This window comes from Pungitius pungitius, chromosome 3 (genome assembly GCF_949316345.1).
Source record: "Pungitius pungitius chromosome 3, fPunPun2.1, whole genome shotgun sequence".
Taxonomy (NCBI): domain Eukaryota; kingdom Metazoa; phylum Chordata; class Actinopteri; order Perciformes; family Gasterosteidae; genus Pungitius; species Pungitius pungitius.
The window spans coordinates 5,961,350-5,983,681 of NC_084902.1; the positions used below are offsets into that span (position 1 = coordinate 5,961,350).

At 45.6% G+C, this 22,332-nt stretch overlaps 1 protein-coding gene across 2 annotated transcripts in view; it reads left to right on the forward strand.

Annotated features, from left to right (window-relative positions):
- Nucleotides 1-17,689, forward strand: part of hip1 (huntingtin interacting protein 1) — a 34,440-nt gene extending 16,751 nt beyond the window's left edge. For both annotated transcript variants that reach the window (XM_037460432.2, XM_062561118.1), the window contains exons 2-31: nt 187-250; nt 729-871; nt 990-1,046; nt 1,708-1,788; nt 2,756-2,832; nt 3,105-3,166; nt 4,059-4,199; nt 4,735-4,792; nt 4,914-4,989; nt 5,829-5,972; nt 6,288-6,385; nt 6,601-6,673; nt 6,767-6,950; nt 7,290-7,378; nt 7,495-7,611; nt 7,749-7,850; nt 9,427-9,621; nt 9,841-9,988; nt 10,092-10,178; nt 10,943-11,050; nt 11,653-11,789; nt 11,917-12,027; nt 12,125-12,183; nt 13,239-13,332; nt 13,997-14,097; nt 14,330-14,435; nt 14,557-14,680; nt 14,791-14,852; nt 15,342-15,459; nt 15,564-17,689. In XM_037460432.2, the coding sequence (XP_037316329.2) occupies nt 187-250; nt 729-871; nt 990-1,046; nt 1,708-1,788; nt 2,756-2,832; nt 3,105-3,166; nt 4,059-4,199; nt 4,735-4,792; nt 4,914-4,989; nt 5,829-5,972; nt 6,288-6,385; nt 6,601-6,673; nt 6,767-6,950; nt 7,290-7,378; nt 7,495-7,611; nt 7,749-7,850; nt 9,427-9,621; nt 9,841-9,988; nt 10,092-10,178; nt 10,943-11,050; nt 11,653-11,789; nt 11,917-12,027; nt 12,125-12,183; nt 13,239-13,332; nt 13,997-14,097; nt 14,330-14,435; nt 14,557-14,680; nt 14,791-14,852; nt 15,342-15,459; nt 15,564-15,568 (3,021 nt within the window). In that variant the 3' untranslated portion in view covers nt 15,569-17,689. The remainder of the gene's footprint in view (nt 1-186; nt 251-728; nt 872-989; nt 1,047-1,707; nt 1,789-2,755; nt 2,833-3,104; nt 3,167-4,058; nt 4,200-4,734; nt 4,793-4,913; nt 4,990-5,828; nt 5,973-6,287; nt 6,386-6,600; nt 6,674-6,766; nt 6,951-7,289; nt 7,379-7,494; nt 7,612-7,748; nt 7,851-9,426; nt 9,622-9,840; nt 9,989-10,091; nt 10,179-10,942; nt 11,051-11,652; nt 11,790-11,916; nt 12,028-12,124; nt 12,184-13,238; nt 13,333-13,996; nt 14,098-14,329; nt 14,436-14,556; nt 14,681-14,790; nt 14,853-15,341; nt 15,460-15,563) is intronic.
- Nucleotides 17,690-22,332: the final 4,643 nt, after the last annotated feature.

Consider the following 22,332-nt stretch of genomic DNA (forward strand, 5'->3'; position numbering starts at 1 on the left):
AACGCTGCCGCTTTCAGTTCCCCATGTGGTTAGAAAAAAAAGGGCAGCTTTCACAATAGTGGAAGGGCGTCAACCGTTAAAATGAAACATTTTGAGAATATTTATTTTTTGTTCCTGTAAACTGATTTCTGTTTTCCTCTTTGTCTCCTCTGTTCACCTCTGCCCGTCCTCTCCTCCTCTTCTCAGGCTGTCAGCATCAACAAGGCCATCAACACACAGGAGGTGGCTGTCAAAGAGAAGCATGCCAGGAATATCCTCATAGTGTGTGTGTGTGTGTGTGTGTGTGTGTGTTTGTGTGTGAGAGGAGACGGTGCCTTTATCCTGATGAGCTGGTTCAGATATGTGTGTCAGGAAGAACTAAATTTGATATGCCTACATGATTTATCATTATCTTTGTTTTTAAACGTTTCCATAATAAGATGAGATAAAACAAGGAAATAACATGCAATGTGACTTTTCAAAATTCCATCTTCAGTGCAATCAAGATGTAATGTGCACATCATCACCAGCTTGTTTGTCTGCACTGTCGACACAGTAAAAAGATAATCACTGTCTTTGTCCAGTAAAAATCTGATTTATCTGATAATGAAAGCATTTTTAAAATACAAATAGAAGGGAGGAGTTTTAAGTGTATCTTGATATAAAACAACGCTGCAGACGGGTCGCGCACACACAGAAAGTGTCATTGCACTGTAACCACCCAGTGATCCTTGACCGCCCCCCTGCACCCTGCATCTTGGGCACCCATCACGAGAAGGGCGGCCACACTTTCTGGGCGGCGATCAACCGGCTTCCCCTCTCCAGCAACGCGGTGCTCTGCTGGAAGTTCTGCCACGTCTTCCACAAGCTGCTGCGAGACGGACACCCGAACGTACGTGGGGACAAGGACATTTGACACGTCCTCCTGTGAAACACACACGTGGTCTCCTATCTGTACCCTGCGAGTCCTGCTTTATTAACTCTGTCCCCCCCCCCCCCCCCCCTCTCAGGTGATAAAGGACTCCATGAGGAACAAGGCAGACTTAACGGATATGAGCAGGATGTGGGTAAGGAAAGACATTGATTATTATGTCTCTGCGGTCACAAGAAGAACCTGGTGCTGCCCGAGTGGATCTGGCAGAGGCTGAAAAGTCAAAAAACACTTTTCTAAATCCCGACCTGGAAACGCATTATTCTGAAAGTGTGACAGCAGCGTGTCCATGAGTGCGACATCCAGCCTCAGTTTTTGTTGATAAAATCCGCTATGCAGGAGCATACAGGAAGTTTGGTCCCTGTGACCGGGGGGGGGGGGGGGGGGGGGGGGGTTTGGGCCTCTCTTTCCTGTTGTGTCATCACAACCTGCACACCCAGGCTCCAGGAAAAAGGAAGCGAGAAGCAATTGGCCACAAAACTACTCTCATTTAACTTTGTCCCTTTGTCCACGCTTTTGGTCCGGGGGCATTTCTATTCTGGCTGCTGACTGCTGTGAGACGATTCAGCCCCGGAGCTTGAAATTGAAATGGCTCTTTCATGTTTTTTTCATGCAGCCTTCAGCCAAAGTGCCTCAACGAATTTCCTCAAAACACCAATCGATTAGCTTTTTTTTTTTTTTTTTTCTATAACCAGCAAAGTCCTCCAGAAGGAGAAAAGAATATGTTTTCCACTGTGAGACTGGTGTTTTTCCTCCTCCTTCTCTAATGTCCCCCCCCCCCCCCCCGCGCTCCCTAGGGTCACCTGAGTGAAGGCTACGGGAAGCTGTGCAGCATCTATCTCAAGCTGCTCATCACCAAAATGGAGTTCCACATCAAAGTGAGTTGTCCTGGCCTATATAATCCTGCCCCAGTCTCCCTCATCACTCATTATCTTTGTCTCAGACTCTGGTTTTAGTGCCAGCGTGTCTCCGCCGGAGGCCAGCTACATAGAAAGTTCTGCTTTTCACACTAATGGCCTCTCCTGAAGCCGTAATGTCGCCTTTTTATGGCACAGCCGTGCACAGCGGTAAAGGATGCGATCTCTGGGGGGTGTCGTGGGTGGTTTCAGAGGGCAGTTTGCCTCGACATTAACATTAGAATACAAAAGAGTAGTGTGACGTGTGCACCATTAAACCCCATTAATAATTAAACAGTTCAGTGCTGCAGTTTCATCCCTAATTTTGATGTTGTTGTGTCTGAGGTGAATCATTTATGAGCAATTTATTCGCTCGGGGCAACTCGTCTGGGCTTTTGTACATTCAAAGTTCTTGTTTTCTACCACTGACAAGCTCTGATTGAAAGAGACATTAAACGTTTTGGTTTACCTTTTGCCTGATAGAGAATGTCTGAGAAAATTCCCAAAATATTCAGCCTTGGAAAATCTTTAAGACGACACTAGGCCAAGAGCCTAGTGTACGTTTTGGAAAGTACATTAGTCACCAAGTTTTAGTGTAATTTTTCTCCTTGACTCTTTTTCACTCTACGTATTTCGATTCTTTTTTTATTCACCCCTGGTTACTCGACCTGCTTAGCAAAAAATAGCAGACAGACACATCAGCCACTGTCTGAATATAGAGGCTAAAGTGGTAGAGACCAAAACCAGAGTTGAAAGACTTAAATTCATCAATGGCAAACACAATTATAAGTTATGAGATGGAAATACTCAAGTGCCTCAAATGTACACAGTACACAGTACACAGCCTGTTAATGGAAAGAAACATCAGATTGGGCCTGGAAATGGTCATGTGTTTGTCTCAGATGGTTATTAGTACGACTGAACCTCCCACTGTGGTCCCCTCCTCCAGAACCCTCGTTTCCCTGGCAACCTGCAGATGTCGAACCGACAGCTGGACGAGGCGGGAGAGAACGACGTTAACAACTTGTGAGTGTGGCTCGTTATTATTATTATTAATGTGGTTATGAGATGTGAGCGCTTCCACCAGGGACGGATTATCATCATTTTAGAAAATGTGGTCAAAGTTATAAAACCCAATAATACAATGTCACATTTTAGCATGATCGTGTTATGAAGTGTGTGGCGCATCATTTCACTTTTTCCTGTCTTGTTTTACTTTGCTGCTGATACACCTGCATATACACACAAACAGGATTAATAAATGTGTTTCCCTCTTTCTGTGTCTCCTGCTCTTTTAGCTTCCAGCTCACCGTGGAGATGTTTGACTACCTGGAGTGTGAGCTCAACCTCTTCCTGGGGGGTAAGCTATTCCGGCCCGACTCTGTGCCGCGTGCCACCAGCTGTGCTCATCACGAGCTGGATTATGATGCGGCACGCACCGGTTGAAGCCGCCGCCGACGTACAGGAAGTCGCGCTCTGACTGATAGGTGTAGCGCATGCAATGGTGCACAGAAATAGACTGTGACAGCTGTGGGTGGTTGGACAATCGGCTGGTGGCCGTGCTGTTGTCTGGGTGATCCAGCCTGGGTTAAAGTCTCTTTAAATATGGACGGCACTTAAAATAGACGGCCGGGATGTGACCAGGCGCTCCGATGCTTTTCTCCCATTCCTAAACGAACGTAAGGTAATTAGAGGTTTTGTAGACAAACCGTATCTCGGGTCATAGTCGAGGAAAAGCTTTCCTCTCATGACTTGTGTTTTCTTTGTGTTTGATCCTTTGATCCTACTAAATAAAAGCACACGCCCGTGTCACTCAAAGCCCTCGTCACTCAAAGCCCTCGTCAAATTCCTCTTTTGGTGCGGTATGTTTTAAAAGCGTCACATCATCCAGGGGTTTGTGTGTGTGTGTGTTTTCTAGCTGTGCAGGAAACCACACCTCGACAATGAACAAAGAGGCTCTCCAGACTTAGTTTTTTTTTTTGTTATTGTTGTTTGTGAGCGGGGACATGAAAGAGGGTCGTAATGACAGAGTCAGACAAACCTATTAGTGTTCAGGTTGCTGCTCAACTTAAATTTAAATTAAAAACCTTAAATTTTCCCCCCAATAAGAGAGTCAGCATTTATCTTCTTTCCACCATGGTTCTAAATCATTTCATCAAACACCCTGGACCGCGCACGACTGTCTCGCTGATCCGTGGGCGGATGTCCGATGGGCCCATTGATGGTGTGATGTGTTTCTCCCTCCTCCCCAGTATTCAGCTCCCTGGACATGTCTCGGTCGGTGTCGGTGACGGCGGCGGGCCAGTGTCGCCTCGCCCCCCTCATCCAAGTCATCCTGGACAGCAGCCACCTGTACGACTACACCGTCAAGCTGCTGTTCAAGCTGCACTCCTGTGAGTCAAACCGCACACTGGGATGGTTGTTCAGAGCTGGTCCCCACATGCAGGCTGTGCAGCTAAAGGGGGACACTGGGTAGTGAGTGGTTGTTTAAAAACGCTAATGAGTCACCAGGTGGGTGGTCATGCTGAAATGAACTTGTTTCGGTGCAAGTTGAAGTTCAGACCTCGTTTAATTGAACCCGAAGACGACGGCTCCGGGCCACTCGGGAATTCCGTCTTCTAGAACTCCCTCGATCAACCCGAACACCACTTCACGACGCATCTGTTGGTTTGTTTGGGAGATTGGAAGGCTTTCACCTCCCAGCGCCGAAACCGTCACGCTCTGAATCCCACCATCCACGTGTGCGCTGAAACGTTGCATAAATATACACACACACACACACACAATACCTGGCCGGCCTTTGTGTCCTAGCGCTGACTCCTTTGTGTCGTGTGTGTGTGTGTGTGTGTGTGTGTGCGGTGTGTGTGTGTGTGTGTGTGTGTGTGTGTGTGTGTGTGTGTGTGTGTGTGTGTGTGTGTGTGCGCGCAGGCCTCCCGGCGGACACTCTCCAGGGCCACAGAGACCGCTTCCAGGAACAGTTTAAGAAGTATGAAGTACCCCCCCCCGCCGGTCACGGTTTTCTCTCCACGCGCGACCCAGCGTGACCTTGAGGACCGAGCTCTCGGCTGTTAAATCTGTCCTGACACCCCCCCTCTCCTGTGTTTCAGGTTAAAGGGTCTGTTCTATCGCTCCAGTAACTTGCAGTATTTCAAAAGGCTGATTCAGATCCCACAGTTGCCTGAGGTGAGGACCGCCCTCAATAATTCTACAATTTGATTGAAGTTGACCCACATCGGTTGTTTTAGGGTTCTGCTGCCCGATGGATTCATTATTTAATTTCCCTTTAACGAGTCCTGCCTTTCTGAAAGTGTATCTCTATATACTAGTTGTTCATACCCTAAAGCAGTTCTCAATCAACTCTTACACTGCTCTATGTGAGGAGGGAGACATGCAGACCGCCTTCACAACATGTACCTTTAGCTCTCACTCAATTTGTGTCCATTTTAGGATGTAGCTCACTTTCATCACTAACATGAAACAACAAAAACAATTCCTGCACTCTGTCATAGCCGCACACACTCCTTCAAAACTTTGAAATAACTTTTTTACAGTTTCTCCCAATGTTATTGATGTTTTTCTTTTCATTGCTTCATTGTTGAAATCGCACAATGCTTCCTAAGCCTCGACATTACACTACATGTCATTTAGCTGACGCTCTTTTATCCAAAGCGACTTACATTGTATTATAACCCATTAATTACATTTTGCCTGGGGAGCAATTAAGGGTTAGGTGTCAGGGACACGTCGACATGGGGCAGCAACCTTGCAGCTCCCAGCGCATCACACTACTCCGTGCACCACCATCGCCACTATGTTGAAGGCCGGTAAACTCCTGACTCTCCTACTCCTGACTTTCGGAGAAGAGTTCATCAATGATTGAATAATGCATGTTGTAAAACCGGGACAGATTTTCAAAGGGTGAAGACATTTTGGGACACGTTTAGCCGGTAAAAGCCTACTTCTAACAACATGGTGGTTTATGATCGTGCCCTCTGTGTTTATCCGTTTTATTTTTTGGTCAGAATCCTCCTAACTTCCTGCGTGCGTCGGCTCTGTCTGAGCACATCAGCCCCGTGGTCGTGATCCCGGCAGAGTCGTCGTCCCCGGAGTCAGAGCACATGGTGGAGACAGACGACCTGGTGGACACAGACGTCCCCGTGCTGCCGGTAACGAAACATTGGAGGTTTCCTTCTGGAATGCGATTGATCTGTTTTGTTTGTAGTTTGAAGAACGGGTGACGGGTAGTTCTTTGTAAGGTTACTCTCAACATCTGGTTTATATACATGATGGCATTTCATGGTCTTTATATAGGCTACTTTTCATATCTGGCTGTTGTCTTCTATTAAACGTAGTCAATACTGAGGCAATAAATAGCTGTTTGGAACCAAAATAATTACTAGTGAATGAGCAGATTGATGAATTTGAGTATATAGATACTCATGATATTTGTCTTTTTAAACCTGCTTGTTTTTGACACACAGGTTGCTTTGGAGACCAAGTTCGACGACCTGTTCGGCACCTCGGCTGCTGTCGACCCGTTCAACTTCAACAGTCAGAACGGCTTGAGGAAGGACGACAAGTAAGAAAACGCCGTGTGTCTGTGTGTCTGTTACAGTGGTCACAATTGTTTCAAAACGGGCAAGATGTTAAACTCTACTGATCACAAATGTCCCAACACGGGTGTGGATCTTTGGCTTCATTGTGTAAAACAAGACGTTCGATTGGATGCATAGTTACAAGTCACCTAGGGTTTCAGATTTTAATTTCCATGAATGCTTTATCTTTATCACTCAGGGATCGTCTGATTGAGCAGCTGACCAGGGAGATCCAGGCCCTCAAAGACGAGCTGGAGTCTTTCCGACTGGAGGTAAATCATTTCTTCATCGCTCTGCGGGTCGCCGTTCTACAACGGATTCCAAGAAATTCGAAAGTCAATTTTTAATTTGCTTTGATTCATCAGAGCGGTCGCTTGTGTCAAGCTCTGAGGGGACGCGTCAACGAGCTGGAGGCGGAGCTCGCCGAGCAGAGCCACCTGAGGCTGCAGGCCACGGGGGAGAGCGAGTTCCTGAGGGCGGAGCTGGACGACCTGCGGAGGGTCCGAGAGGACACGGAGAAGGAGCAGCGGAGCCTGACGGAGATAGAGAGTAAGACTACGTCAGGGACGTTGGCAGGAAAAGCTTCATTGGCCATTAACGTGGGATTTTAGAAAGATATTTATTACATCAAAGTACTTTTTGTCATAGACCGAGGTGGGGTTAAACCCACAAGTTTGGAACTTTAAACTCTTCTCCTCTAATTGCTCACAGTGAGGGAAAGCGAAAAGTAAGGAGAAAACTAGGGGTTGTAACATGAACAATTTAAAATGACTAATTAAACGAGGCCTTTGTTGTAACCACGACTTGCCTGCAGTTTTTGTCCGTGATTGTGTCTGCGGATGACCGCGTATGTCTGTGTCTCCCTCTATGTCGCGTGTGTCCAACCAGAAAAGGCTCAAGCCAATGAGCAGCGCTACAGCAAACTGAAGGAGAAGTACTCAGAGCTGGTTCAGAGTCACGCCGACCTGCTGAGGAAGGTCAGGGAAGACCAGTCTTACTTTGTCAAGTTCAATCGAATCCTTCTCTGTGTCCTTCGCTCCTTCCGAAAAATTCTAAGTCGTGTGTGCGTGCGTGTGTGTGTGTGTGCGTGCAGAACGCGGAGGTCACCCGGCAGATGACGGTGGCTCGGGCAGCACAGGACGAAGTGGACGCGGTGCGGAGAGAGATGCAGGAGAAGGTGAAGGCCGCTCAGGAGGTCGCAGGCCGACAGGTGAGTCGAGGTCGTCGAGGTCATTGTCCACGTCGACGTGCATGATTGGAATTTAACCTTTGAATGAAAGAGTTTGTTAGTGGTTGTTCTATCTGAGCCGTGGTGAGATTTCTGACTCTGTGACTTGTGTCGCTCAGGAGAGGGAGCAGCTGGAGCAGCTGCAGGAGCTGCAGAGGCAGCTGGTGTCCAGCCGGACCGAGCTGGACTCTCTGAAGACCACCGCTGCCTCGTCACAACAGGTCACTCTCCTCTCACAAAGTGTCGCTTGAATTTGCTCACTGCTTCTGCAGGGTTGCTGTGAAAAGTTACAGAACTCATTTAAAAGGGTCCTAATTAATTTAGATAACAGCGGCTGCTGCAGGAAAATGTGGTGAGATTCATGATGTGGAATTTTTTTAATTTACAAATCTGGGTGATCCTAATGGAGCGCAGTCTGGATCAAATCTAAAAATGGGCTGCTGGCATCACGTCCTCTGACTCCAGTCGTCAATTATTTGATGGTTTCACTTGCGCCCAACCTTTGCAGAGTTACATCTTTGGTGTAGTTTTGGTATTTACCATTCTGTAACCTGTATGAGGTCGTTCACATCGGGGGAAACTAAATCCTTCAAAGTGAATTGCTGAGTTGTTTCTTTTCATCTACACATCAACTGTCATTTCCCCTCTTTGTCAAAGCACAGGGCAAAGAAATCTCTCAAAAAACATCCTGTTTCAGACAGAATTGATTTAAACTGATAGGAAATCTGGGTTTAGCCTGAGGACAATTTTTTTTCTCCAACAGCAGCACAGTGGATTTCATCCCCTTCTATTCCAGTTAATCCACTTTCGAGGCCCGTGTCGGTCACGTCTGCAGAGCTGAAGTCGAGTTGATGTTCGCATCAAGCGGCAGTGAAGGCATTGCTTTAAAAGGGGGGACCACGATGAGTCTTGTCCAAACGACTGCTCGTGCTTGGTTCCTTTGCTTCGGTTCACACCCCGCTAGCAAAGAATGAATCCAGGGGAATATCTTGAAGGAGAGTGATGGCTCAGTGAGCCATGAATTCGCGCCCACAACTCGGGCCGATTGCCTTCGGACTCCCTTTGCCTCACCATTACGGATGTTTTTCTGCTCATGCAGCGTACCTCTCCACCGTCTCTGCCTCCCACTCTCATCAACACTGTCGCTCTTTCTGTCCTCCTACTCTTCCACCATCCGTTTGATCTCCGCAGTCCTTTTCACACGCAGCCCACGTTTCTTTGCTCCTCTCCCATGCGTTCAGCTGTCACAGTCTACATCCAAATTATTAATCTTGTTTCTTCTATATTTCTGGCTTTCCGTCGGACCTGCTGGGCCTCAGGCTGTAAGTCTCACACATGCTTTTTTCTTTTTCTTGCCATGCACTCGCCAATGTGTATTTAACTATTAGTTAATTATCCAAAAATGTCATTTTGCAAACTCCTGCAACACAGGATCTGTTGAAAGTCTTCACTCGGTTGCCTCAGTGTTTGTTTCGTTGCAGCCGAGTTGCACAACAGCAGCTTGCAAATGTTCTTTTGATTATAAACTTGACCTCGATTTAAACCTCCCCCGGAGACCGTCCGCCTCCCCGCAGACTTAAATGGAGGCATCATTGTTATAATGAGTGGCCAAAGATGAAGCGGTTCTCATTGTGTGGTCAAAGCACTCGCTTCAAACCGCATCCTGAAATGTCAGCTCGGCTTTGTGTTATCCTTACGAGGTCTTCTTACGGCTTCATTGTTCCTCGTAATCATGGTCTTTTAAAAAAAAAAAAAGGAAAAAAAAGTAATCCCTCCATCTTTTATCCGCCCACGTAGTCGAGCGAGGTGCTCGGTACCCAGCTGGTCGCCCTGGAGTCCGAGAAGGCGGAGCTGGTGCAGTCCATGTCCAAGGTGGAGGCGGAGCTGGCTGTCCGTGGGGAGGAGCTACAGCGGGTCCAGAGCTCTTTGGCGACCGAGAGGGAGAGCGGGGTGAAAACGGCCGAAGCCCTGCAGAATCAGATCAATGAGAAGGTGACGGATTGTCTTTTCTACCAAATGTCTTTCCTCATTAACTTAATTAACTGTAATAAATCGCACCGATTTCCTCGGTTGCGAGTGAAGTCAATGTCAATTGTCAATGAACGCCTTTATTATTTACACATTTGGACCCTCTTACATCTCTAATAAAGGCTTGTGTCATAAGTTAAACCGTGTGTCTATATATGTGTGTGTGTGTGTTTGCGCCCACAGGAGAGCAGGGAGCAGGCCTTGGAGAGCCAGCTGGTTTCGGCTCGCTGGTCCAGCCTGCAGGGAGCGGTGGAGGAGGCGGAGATGATCATCCAGGATTCGCTGGCTCAGATAGACGACCCGGCGCACATCAGCTGCACCAGCTCGGCGGGTCAGAGCAGCTGTGGTCGCATGCTAACTATGCAGCTACTGTTTTTGTGCAGATGTTTACGCCTGAGCTCCCATGTCTGTCTTTTCCTCTTTTATCTCTGCAGACTACCTAGCATCCCGATGTCAGGCCGCTTTAGACTGCATGGACCGACTCCATTCTGCCAAAGAGGCCTTCCTCACTGACAACACAGGTGAGAGTTTAGCCTTGTAAAGAAATGCGTCATATGTAATAAGCTAGCGCTTGCCTTTTTTAAATACTTTTTCACGACTCTACATTATCCCGAAGACCGTTATCAAACACGGAGCCCTGCAATTATCATCATTTAGATGCGTGGCGCTCACACAGGTGTTCTCCATTGTTCTGGTTGATAGCTCAAGTTGAGGACAAGGGAAGCTTTGCAGGAAGCTTTGTGATATCATCCCTTCCTGAACCAACCTACAAAGGATCAGGATGTAGGTGCAATACAATTAAGAATTAAGTGAGAGTAGGTGTCCATCAGGCACGGCTTGTATGGGGAAGTGGGGAAGAGGAGGTCCAGCAGGCTTTTATATACGTGAATCATAAAAACAGCGGGCTGCCAGGTAACGACAAAGACGGAACAAGGTGGTAACTGTACTGTTAAGATAAGAGGAAAAACGGTTGTCATCATTCCTTACTGAAAGGTCTCAGTATTTTACGGCAGTTTACTGTATTTAAAAAAAACTCTAGATAGCAACAGGTGTTTGCTGGCTACTAGCTCATACGGTATTAGCTTGCTAATGTCTCTCGTAAATGCGTATCTGTCATAAACAATGCTAATGTATTTGTTTGAGTTTTCAACTCAAGTCATCGTATTTAAATACTAGATATACATGAAATAAGATAAGCTCTCGATGCAAAGTGACACAGTGACAGTGTTTTAATATGTCGGTGTTTACGTTGACTGAGGTTCTATCCAATGATTGGTTCATCCAGGTGTATCTGCGCTGGTACGAGTGGTGACACAGTGTGGCCACCTGGTGGGGGACACCATCGTTCAGGGTAGTGCCACCTCCCACATGGTGCCCGTGGAGCAAGCTGATGGTACGTGTGTGCGTGACACAGATTTCACTCCTGATATCATCTGTGGGCCCAGACTGGTACACGTTCTGACACGTCTGTAAGCGGCTCGTAGCTCCTCGTGTGTTACGTTAAAGTTACAACTATTGTCGCTATAATTTGCTGGGATTTAGTCCTCTTTGTTCAATGTTAGCAACCTGGATGAGTTTAAACATGCATATAATGAAGCTCTGGAGACTAGTCATATTACTGCAACAAAAACAACAACAACAGCTTAGAATTAAAACGGGGTGGGACTTAAGCGGGGTCTCTTGCTTTGGTTCTGGAAATCTGTGTCTTAAATTGAGCAAATCAAAGTACAGTTCCAAAAGGCCTACCTACCTACACCTTCTGTGGAGGTAGTTTTGGTTTCCCCTTGTCCTCTCATGTCAGAATAATTACACAGTGCAGAGTTTACAGAAGACATTACATGATGTTTTCACAGACAATGACATCGTTTTCTGCCGTCATTTACTCCATGTCAACATTATGTAGGCTCAATACTGTTAATGTCCTTTATTTTTCACTGGAGCACCTCCGCGCATTGTTTGCTTATTGTAATGACATGACGTCTCTGCTCCTCTCAGCGCTGTCGGACAGCGTGAAGGCTTGCGGGGCTGAAGCTCTGGCTCTGCTGGGCCAGATGAAGCAGCAGAGCAGCATGTCCGCGGCGGACAGCGGCAAGCTGAGGGCGGCTCTGGAGGCCATCCTGGCCACGGCAGAGGTCCACACTTCATTCATACTGATAGTTGAACCCTGTGAACATAGGATGGGATAAAGAAAACCCGAATGAGTTTAATTGAATCTTGAAACACTTACTTACAGGCTCTCTTGCTGTGTCTTTCTTTCAGAAGCTGCGCCCTCGGGGTCTGGAGCTGCAGCAGGGGGAGCTGGGAGATCTAGTGGAGAAGGAAATGGCTTCCACTTCGGAAGCTGTGGAGTCGGCCGCTGCCAGGATAGAGGTATGTTTGTGTGTTTTAGCTGTGGTCGACTTGTGTGTCTTTGTAATTAACTTCAAAGTGTCTTTCTTTGTTGCTTCTCTTCTGCGGATCCCAACAGGAAATGCTCAACAATTCTCGAGCAGTTGATACTGGAGTCAAGATGGAAGTCAATGAGAGGTAATGCACCCATCAGACTTACCGCCTTCTCAAGAGACAGACTACTTGTAGAACATTTCATTTAATGAGATTTAGCAGAGTACGTATGTTTTCTTCCTTCTACATACAGTGGCAGTCATTTGTATTAACCATAACTGGATCAACCCCCACATCTGTGTTTAAGACACATTAAATAGCCTAAATAAACATGAAAGTTTAGTAACAGGGTCCGTTGTTATGCTCCCAGCCAGTCGTGTTTGTGAAAGTGCCGACCACGAGATGTAACGCTTTTACAACAACGGCAATAAATTGAGAAGGGAAATAGAAAATGCTTTTTAGACGAAGCAGCACAAGAGTTGCGTGCTGTTCAAATGAAGCACTGATGAAGCTGCAGACAGTCGCAGATTCGGGGCCGACGTGTGAAAGATGTCTGCCACAAAGCCAAAGCAAACTGTGAAGTCTGCAGCCAGCGTTTCACTGGCACATCATATCAAAGACTTCCTTCACCACATTCGTGTATTAATACGGTGCACTAACTAGACTAACATGATGTCTAGGAACCTCTTGATTGCATCATTGTGCAGAAACTAAAATTTCCAATTATACATGAGAATCCATCAATTTCATGTTTTGAATTTTACGTATTTTGTCTTATAGTAAGTTTGTGATGTAGTTGTTTTGTTTGGGTTTGTATCTTTTTGCCTAATTTCATCCAGTGTGTATTTATTCTCCTCCGAATGAAGCCAAATAAGCTTCAGTTTTATGCATTAATGTTTTGATTCACTTAATTACTATGGCAAGAAACCTGTTGTTTCCTCAGTGTTTCTGTGGAGGATAATTATAAAAGGAGAAAAGACAACTGCCGCAGCTGCAAAAAAACATTGAGAATTTACGTCTTGGTAGATTGATCATGCAATAATTAGACAGTGAGGAAGCTAACTGGTATTTGCAAATAGTGAGGAAACTGGTGTCCTTCCTTATTGAGCACCATCATTCATAATGTGTCCGGTTGGATGAAAGGGGAACAAGTAGTCGCTGTAGAGTCAGTGTTTCCTCTGCTCTGTCGGCCCCTGCAGGATTCTGGGTGCCTGCACAGAGCTGATGCAGGCGATCAAGCAGCTGGTTCTGTCTTCCAAAAATCTGCAAAAGGACATTGTGGAGGGTGGCAGGGTGAGTTTCTTCTTCTTCTACTTCTTTGTAGAAGAACAGTGAGGATGAGATGTGGGTTGTATTCTGCATAATTTATTTTAATTACATCAACCTTTCAAGTTTTAATAGATTCATAGTCAAAAATGCAACCTTTACTTTTACTATTTACAGTTACAGTCTTTACAGATAACATGGCAGATTAAGTCTACTGTATATAGTTATAATATTATGTAATGTGAATAAGTTATGATTCATGAGATATATAAGGATACGGTGTTTATTAATATAATACACTATAGTATATGATATTACTTTGCTATGCTATGATATAGTGCAGTGGACTATAGTGTGATAGTAGTAATACTAATAATACGATATTATTTAATCATATCATATTTTATCATATAAACATAAAATAGTATAGTGCAGTAGTATTGCAGATCATACAATGTAATGTAGACTAGTATATGCATCATGTAGCAGCACTAAGTCTCTGATGCATTCATTACCGTGCGTGGTATTTTATACTAAATTGCATTTCAAGTAAAGTGAATGTACTTATTTTGGAGGGATGGTCTATGTTGTGGGAAAATTCCTGGGTTGCCACCCCTGCATTCATCCCTAAGAGCCTAAAATGGATCTCATGAAACAAACCGTTTTTATTACTTCCTGTTTCGTCCACCAGGGGGCGGCGTCCACGAAGGAATTTTACGCCAAGAACTCCCGCTGGACCGAAGGCCTGATCTCTGCCTCCAAAGCAGTGGGATGGGGCGCCACGGTCATGGTGTGAGTATCAGTCCTCCCTCCGGAGGCTCTCCTTCTTAAGGAGGATACACCGTGTATACGCAGCAACAAAGTGGTGTGAATGTCCCGAAGAGCGAAAGAGGTGCCCTTTCTTTAGGAGGAAATAGCTCAAGAACAAACGGCTCGATAAATCACGTCTCAAGCCTGGAAGGGCATCCATGAATCAGGTGGTTCCTGCTGTGCTGTGAACAAAGTGGTCTCCGCCTCCTTCCAGAGACGCTGCCGATCTGGTGGTGCAGGGCAAAGGGAAGTTTGAGGAGTTGATGGTGTGCTCACACGAAATAGCTGCCAGCACAGCGCAGCTAGTGGCTGCCTCCAAGGTGAGCCCAGAATTCATGTGCTTTTTAAATGCATTATTATTGACTCTGTGTCTAAATGGTAGCTGACGGAGGAACACGGCTATGAGTTCCCGTTTGACTGGTTGCCGCTGTCCCTCTGCAGGTAAAAGCAGACAAGGACAGCGCCAACCTGCAGCGCCTGCAGAAGGCGTCCCGCGGCGTCACACAGGCCACCGCCGCCGTCGTGGCCTCCACCAAGTCGGGGAAGTCCCAGGTTGAAGAAAAAGGTGAGGAAGTCTGGAGCGTTTGGCTCGCAGCGTCGCTCTCACAGGCTTAATGCAAAATGTCCAAATGTTTACAAGGCGTTTCACAGCATCATTTTGTCCTTTGTGTACAGATACGATGGACTTCTCTAGCATGACTCTCACCCAGATCAAACGACAGGAGATGGACGCGCAGGTGAGCGGCAGACAAACCATCAACCTTAATAAGCCACACGTCTCCCATTTAGCCCACAACGAGAGGGGAATTTAAATATTTAATAATGATGGGTAATATTTGAGTTTCCCCAGCAGACTAAAGGTCCATTGTGTTCTTTGTGCCGATGTGAAACACTTCACTCAGTGTTGTGGCGCTGAAAGAAAAACACAGAAAGGTCTGGACCTGCTCACTCGCACACACACACGTCCCATTGTTGGACCCGGTCCCCCCTGTTTGAAGACTGAAAGCCTGAGAGAATAATGGTTGTTTAACCGGGCTTTGGAAAGCACAGACGGGAACTTGGACAAAAATAATCAAATAACCGGCCAGATCGCTTTCCTCCTCTCCCTTACTTTGATTTAGCCTGGGTGACTTGACATATTTCTTAATCGTGTTCGGGAAAAAGAAAATCGCCTCATAGGGAAAAGATAAAGCAGGGTTTGCGTTGGCGGTCTGTGGTCCCTTCAGGTCCTGGTTCTGGAGCTGGAGACCCGCCTGCAGAAGGAACGCGAGCGCCTCGGCGAGCTGAGGAAGAAGCATTACGAGCTGGCCGGAGTAGCCGAGGGCTGGGGCGATCAAGAAGAAGGTAAGGCCCGAGGACAAGCTCGCTCCCTCTGAATGCACCCGCACTACTGCAAAAAAAAAAAAAAACCCCGCATTAATCAGTCTTTTTTGTTTCGTTGGTCTCAGGGTGAGACCCGTCATCGCTGACCCCCCCCCCGACTCCACCAGAAGACCGGCTCATATTTAAACCGTTTCACACTCTTTCTTTCTTGTTTTCTTCTCTCTCTCTCTTTCTTCTTTCTGTTGTCGAAGCCGAATTAAAAGGTGGTTCTTTTCTAAGCCTGTTTCTCCAACAATGTCCAAGGCTTCAGCGACAGGAAGAGGAACCAATGCGTGGGAGGGGGGGCGCATCTTCATGGTGTCACACCCCTCCACGTCATGCCTCTCCACCAGGTGCACGTTGGAAACAGTCTTTTTCGCGCCCGTGTTTTAGTTTTTTTGATAATGGCTCTCCGTCGAGGAGACGCAAAAAAAAAGCACAAGCTCTACTCAAGACATCCCAGAATGCACTGCACAAGGGCCAACCCCCCTAGCTCCATTAAACCAGACTGTGCTCGCCCCCTCCCTCCGTTGTCTGCCTGTGACGTAGATGGCCTGCTCTCCTCTCTTGTGAGGCTGTCTGTCCGTCTTAATCTTCCTCCCTAGTTTCTTCCTCACTGTGACTTCTCACCTTATCGAGTCCACACTGGTGCACTGGACTTTCTGCCTTTCACCTCTCTACCATTAACGACCGTGACTGTTGACTCCAGCCGATTCCTAAATTTTTTTTTTCTTTTTTTTATATTTCCTCTCAATCTTTCTTCTAACGGACGCTTGCATGGAAACTGTTGAATCGGCTCCAAAAAGCTGCAGTACTTTCAGAAAAGCAAAGTTGCACCGTTTTTCCTCTCAACAGTCTTGTCCCTGTGAGCTTTGAGACTGCCAACTACCTGATGAATGCTACATGGTCAGAGGCAGCGGTGCATCGTGGGTAGGACTGATGAAAGAGACAGTTGTTGCTCAAACTCCGGAAGACATGAGGTCACTTCTTTCATTTGACTCCTCGCGGCGAGGTTGATTTTTGATTTTTCCCTGAAGGAAGGACCAGAAAATCTGCAGTAGCAACAAACGGAAAAGCCTGAAAAGTTTGAATGTCGTGACCTTTCTTCAAGATGCATGGACGTTTATTCATGAGATGTTGTATCCGGTGTGTCACATGATCCTGCCTCTTCAGATGCCCTGCAGGACAATAGCTTCCTGTATAGCTGTGTATATAAACTACAAGCCTTCTTTTGTTGGAAATAATATTTTGCTTTCGTTTAATCTAAAAGCATTCATGAGCATTACTTTTTTCAAGGGTTCAGTTTAATTGAATGAGGACTGGTGCACTCGCGAGCCCCAGCGGACGGACGGACGGAGGGAGGGTGGACGGACTTTAAACTTGTTGTTGACGCTGTGAGGAGACCAAGAGACGAGGAGGCGTCCGTTCGATGACTCCCTTGGAGTCTCTCTCTCTCTCTCTCTTTCTTAACATACTTTGTTTTGACGCTCTGCTTCAGCTGTGTATCTTTTAAAAAAAAGAAAAAGTTGCGACACTGGTTTATTTAACAGATGCTGGTCAAATGGTATTTGCCAATCATTCTTAAAAACTAGTTTTAAACTACTTGCAGGAGCAGATGGGTGCGTCTAAAAATTGTTTTATTGGACAGACTTTGAAATATTTTTTGTAATTAACAGCACCCATCGTTTGCCCCAAGCAGCTTAAAGAAACTAAGTATTAATTGTATTACTGTTGGGTCCAGGTCTATCTGTATTTAATAATGATTTAACCTGCTCTGTCACTTCTTTCACACCCGGGGAGCTGATTTCAAGAGAAATTGCAATGTAAAACAAAAAAAAAGACACATTTTATATTCTATTTTAAAATGTCTAGAAAGATGAATTGAATGCACCTTGAGGGTTGTCAGGTTATGTTTTTTCCCAAATATTCTTAATGAATCTCTCTGTCTCTGTATCTGTCTCTCTCTCTGTCCCTTACTGTCTCTCTCTCTGTCCCTTTCTGTCTCTGTCTCTCTCTCTGTCCCTTTCTGTCTCTGTCTCTCTCGTCAGCTCAGCCAGCCTTTCAAACTGCCTCACACTGTAGTCAAAGAGAAACAAATACTTACATAGCAACGTTGAAATATGTCTTTGTATGATATCTATACTAAAAACTATGTTGGTGGGTTTGTTTTTATTTTTTCAGTTTTTAAAATAAATATTTCAACTCAACAATACACACGCAGAGATGACTGTGGTTCTTGTGAGGTGAGACGATGGGAGGAGGCGAGTTTCATTTACGTATGTTATTCTTGGGAAAAGCTGGATGTTACTGATTGATAAATTGCTTCAGCAATTGTTAGTCAATAGAGTTGCTGGTACAGTGAAAAACAAACAAAAGTTGTATTTCAACCTTTTTTTTTTTGCAAGAGATGATAGGCACGTTTATGTAAATAATGCAGATGTTTTTTGTGCAGATTTGAAAGTCGGCTTGAGAGTAGCTCAATAACTCTTAACATCAGAGCCGAGCTAAAATACTAATGCACCTAATTGATTTTTTTTTGGGTGGTGTCGTGAAGATTCTTTTCCAGTAAAAGCATCGACTCGTGCAGTTCAAAGGCTTTGCATTGTTGGCATCCAAATTGAAAAAGAACGATATTGTCAAATAAGAAACATTGAATAATGTAAACTGTAAAGTGCGTTGCCTCTTAAACTCCATCCTCCCTGCTCTTCCAACAGTTGTTGTTTACTATAGAAAATCGCCCCGCCTTCCTCACACTGACCTGTTTGAGGCAAGCAGTAAATAAGATCTGCCTAATCTGAAACCACTGTGCTGAGATTACCGAAATCCCTAATCTGGGTTGCTCCAGGATCAACCACATCTTCTGATGAGAGTCTTTATTTCCTCGCATCCGTTGTGCGAGGCTGCACTTTCCACTCACGTTGATATATTTAGAACTCCGTATCGGTTTCTGGCGCGTTTTAATCCATCCACGGTTGCAGGCTGTCTGCTGTGATTCTCTTCGGAGGGGAACATGTGGCCGTGAGCGGTCGCATTGCTCGTGTGTTTTTTTTTTTTCAGGTCTCAATTCCCAGAGAGAGCTGCTTGTGATTATTATAATTCTCTGGGATGGACGCCAAAATTGTTAATGCTAGTGCAGGGGTCTCTGGTGGGCCTCATCTGTAGACACGTTGTGACTTACCAGACATTGTGCACTTAATACTTTAAAAATAGTGATCGTTGATATTTTACTCAAAAGACAGCGTGCTCGGGTTACAAATATGAGTGTTGATTGTCCAGCTCGATGGATTTGCCCTAATCTGCCACTCTCTTCCTATCCACAGCAGGCCGCTCTTATTTAAACGTGGTACAGTATTGCAGTGGTGTTGTTTTGCTCCGTGCTGCTGTTTTGCCACGTGGGTAATGTGGGCGGAGCCAGTGAGCGTCTGAGCTGAGCTATTTATAGTCTCTGCAGTCCTGAGCCAGGCGGCCTTACAGCAGGTTTCCTGGCAGCTTCGGCAGCGTTTCCCCCTCCCCTTCCCTCCCCCTTCCTCACCCGCCATCCCCCTTTGCTCTCCAACCCTGGCGGGGATTGACCAGCCTCACATACATCTGCTTTGAATCAGCGAGTCCGCTGACAGGAAGGGGCCGATTGTGCTGCTTGGACTTTTGAAGCTCTGTGAAAACTTGGTGTAATCTCCAACATTTTGTTGCTCAATCAACGTCTGACATGAAATGAAACGTTGAAAATTGGTCCGCTGAGGTCAGAGGTCAGTTTTTCCCGGCGTGTTTCCGTGATTCTTGGATAAAGGAGAGAAAGATCTCTTCTGTTTCCTTAATCTCTTCCCCATGGTTGCCCAAACTTTCTTAGTCCTTGTAAATCTCTGACGAAACCAAAACATCGATCCCGCAGCTTCTCCCGAATGCTTTTGCTTCACTCAGGAGAGTTTATCTGAGCAGTAAGGCGTCATCGAGGGCCTTCTGAACGCAGCGCTCTGTGTGCACATTGCTCTCTAGCGAGGCCGCCCCTCGGTCTGCATCCGAGTGTCTGATATAAATAGGAGATCACAGGGCGAGAGGGAGAGGCCTGTGGGCACTTCCACCGGAGCACTCTGCTGCCCTCGGGGTCCAATGATTCCCCTCAGAAAGAAGGAAGGCTTTCAAATGCCAGTGCAGAAGATCGACCGGGGACGCTTCATCGGGATCGTCGATACTTGGTGCAAGTCAACAACACAAGCTTTCAGAAGCTTTCGTTTTGTCACGAAAACGTACAGGAAAAAAAAACCTGAAGGTGACGGCGGGTTGTGGCTCTTTGTGCTGCGAGTCCACGCTCTTCACCGTGGAGCATTGGCGTTGTCTCAGTGATGCAGCTGGAAAAGAAAATCAAAGCAATTAATCAGGGAGGGCCATCATTGCGTGGCGTCTGGCTGCCATTTGTATTGTGTTGTTTTCCCCTCAGTGTCCCAGTGGTGGTGGTTCGGCGTCGTGTGATGGATGATCACCCAGTGAGCCATTAGACTTTAAAGAGACTTCTGTGTGCGTCTGTATTAGTGAGGAAATACAGGCAGGAACAGTTTGGAGGAATGGGGATTTGTGTTTTGGATGAGGATGTGAACACCACTTTTCAACCTGTGAGCACGAGGGCTTTTAGATTTAATAGTAATTTGTCATGTAAGGGGCTTTGTTGAAGCATCTTGTCTTGAAAATGTATTTCTTTATTACTATTTCAATATAACATGTACACAGACATTTGCTTAATTATTCTCACATGAAGATTGAGTAAACTCTTTTTCCACATAATGTTCATACATCTCTCTACTGTGGATCCTACGACATCTCCCTAACTTAAACAAACTAATGAAGTGAAGCTTAGAGCTATATTAAGGCTTCTTTTATATATGCAGATACACTAATGTGTCTGCAGGCCGGAGGTAGCATCAAAGCACAAGAACCAAAGCCTTGTAAGGATTCTGGTGTGTCCTCATTTGCCCTCCTGTCTTTGCAAAGTGTGTGTGTGTGTGTGTGTGTGTGTGTGTGTGTGTGTGTGTGTGTGTGTGTGTGTGTGTGTGTGTCTATATTTTGCGGACTGTTTCTAAATCATTGCATGTCTGTACATGCACATCCGATGTTGTGTTTTCATCAGCATGTCTCCCAGGATGCTAATGATCTCCTTTTAAGTGCCAGATCTTGGGAAGATGATCTAAATCTACTTTTAGCTGCTGGAAATAATGTGGGCTTTAAACCCTGCGTGGCCCCGATGTGATCTCTCCCCGCCGTCGCAACACATGTGAACATCTGTACAAAATCTAGGTCACATGGGAGAACACATCACATTTGGTTGTTGTGTGTCCTGCTTTTTCTATTTTGCACATCAAATGTAATCATTACATGCGCGTAGTAATCCAGACAGTCTGCCCGCTGCCCTCATTTTGACGGACGTAAACATGGACGTGGACACGGAGAGGCGGTGGGGTCATGCAGAGAGACAGAGGAGAGGTGGGCATGGCGGACCCAGACAGTGTGTGACAGCGACTGCTCCACGGCTCCGCTTTAGGAAAAAGAGAAGGGGAGCCCGAGCGAGAAAGTGACGGGGGTTGCTAGGAGACCTAACCCAATGCAAACACAGCACCATCTGCTGCAGTGAGATTTGGAGTAGGTTAGCCAAGTCGGACAGAGAGGGAAATCAGCCCAGGAGGATCATTGGAAACAACACTACGGGGGGGGAGAGGAGGGAGGAGGAGGAGGGGATGATAATGGAAGATAAATGGAAAGCAAGAAAGGGGAGATGGGAAAACAGGCAAAAGGGGGGAGTAATCATGACGAGAAGCTTGAATAATGTAAGACTAAAAGATGACTCTTCTACCCATGCCTCCTACACACACACACACACACACACACATCCTCAAATAGACACCAAAAAGCATCACCGTTGCGGGGGGGCAAACAAAGTGGCTGCTGCTGATGTTGTTTTTTTCCTCTTTGCAATAGATGATGCACTTGTTACCATGGGGACATGAACATGTCACCATTGGTGGTGTTATTATAGAGGGCTTTTAGTAAGAATGCGATTGTCCTCTCCAAAAAGTAAACATTTGTTTATGTCACAGTCCAGTTGAATCTTCTAAATGGGTTCTCCAATCTTACAAAAGCTTCCAAATCAATAAAATATATCTGCATTGATATGTTTTTATTTTGTTTAAAGACTATTTATAAGCAAAGAAAAATGTTACTACACAGGATCTGATGGTGCAGCATTGAGAGCTTATATAGCTTATGGTCTCTATTAATAGATAACTAGAGACATTAAGCCACTATAAACAGCGTGAAACAGCAGCCACGTTTGTACTCAAGTTTAGACTCGCTGGGGAAATATCCTAAACTAAACTAATTTATTTACTGTTGCCTAGAATACCCATTTTGATGCTTTAATATTTAAAATGAAAACCTTGTTGTTAGTTATGGTTGTAGTGATCTCTGTTGTGCTTTAATGGGAGATTCTGGATTTGCCTCAGGAAATAGCCTGAATAATAATCTAATATCCTTAACTTATATCCTAATAGGTCTAGGAGGAAGAGGAGGGGGGGGGGGTCTAACAATGAACGCATTTTAAAATGTAGGGTCAAGTTTTATACATTTCTTAAAAAAATAACACAATATGATTTCATGTGTATGATGAAAGTTCACCATTTAAACAGCGTGACACTCTAATATTTAAAGCTGCATGAGAAGAAACAAACTGTATTCCATTCGGATATCAAGGTGCATTTTATTAGATGAAGAGCCAATGATATATAGTCAACATCAGCATCCTCCTTTACAAAAGACATTGAAATATTTTCAGTAAAAAAGTAGTATCGTACAGCCAATGTGGGGTACCAG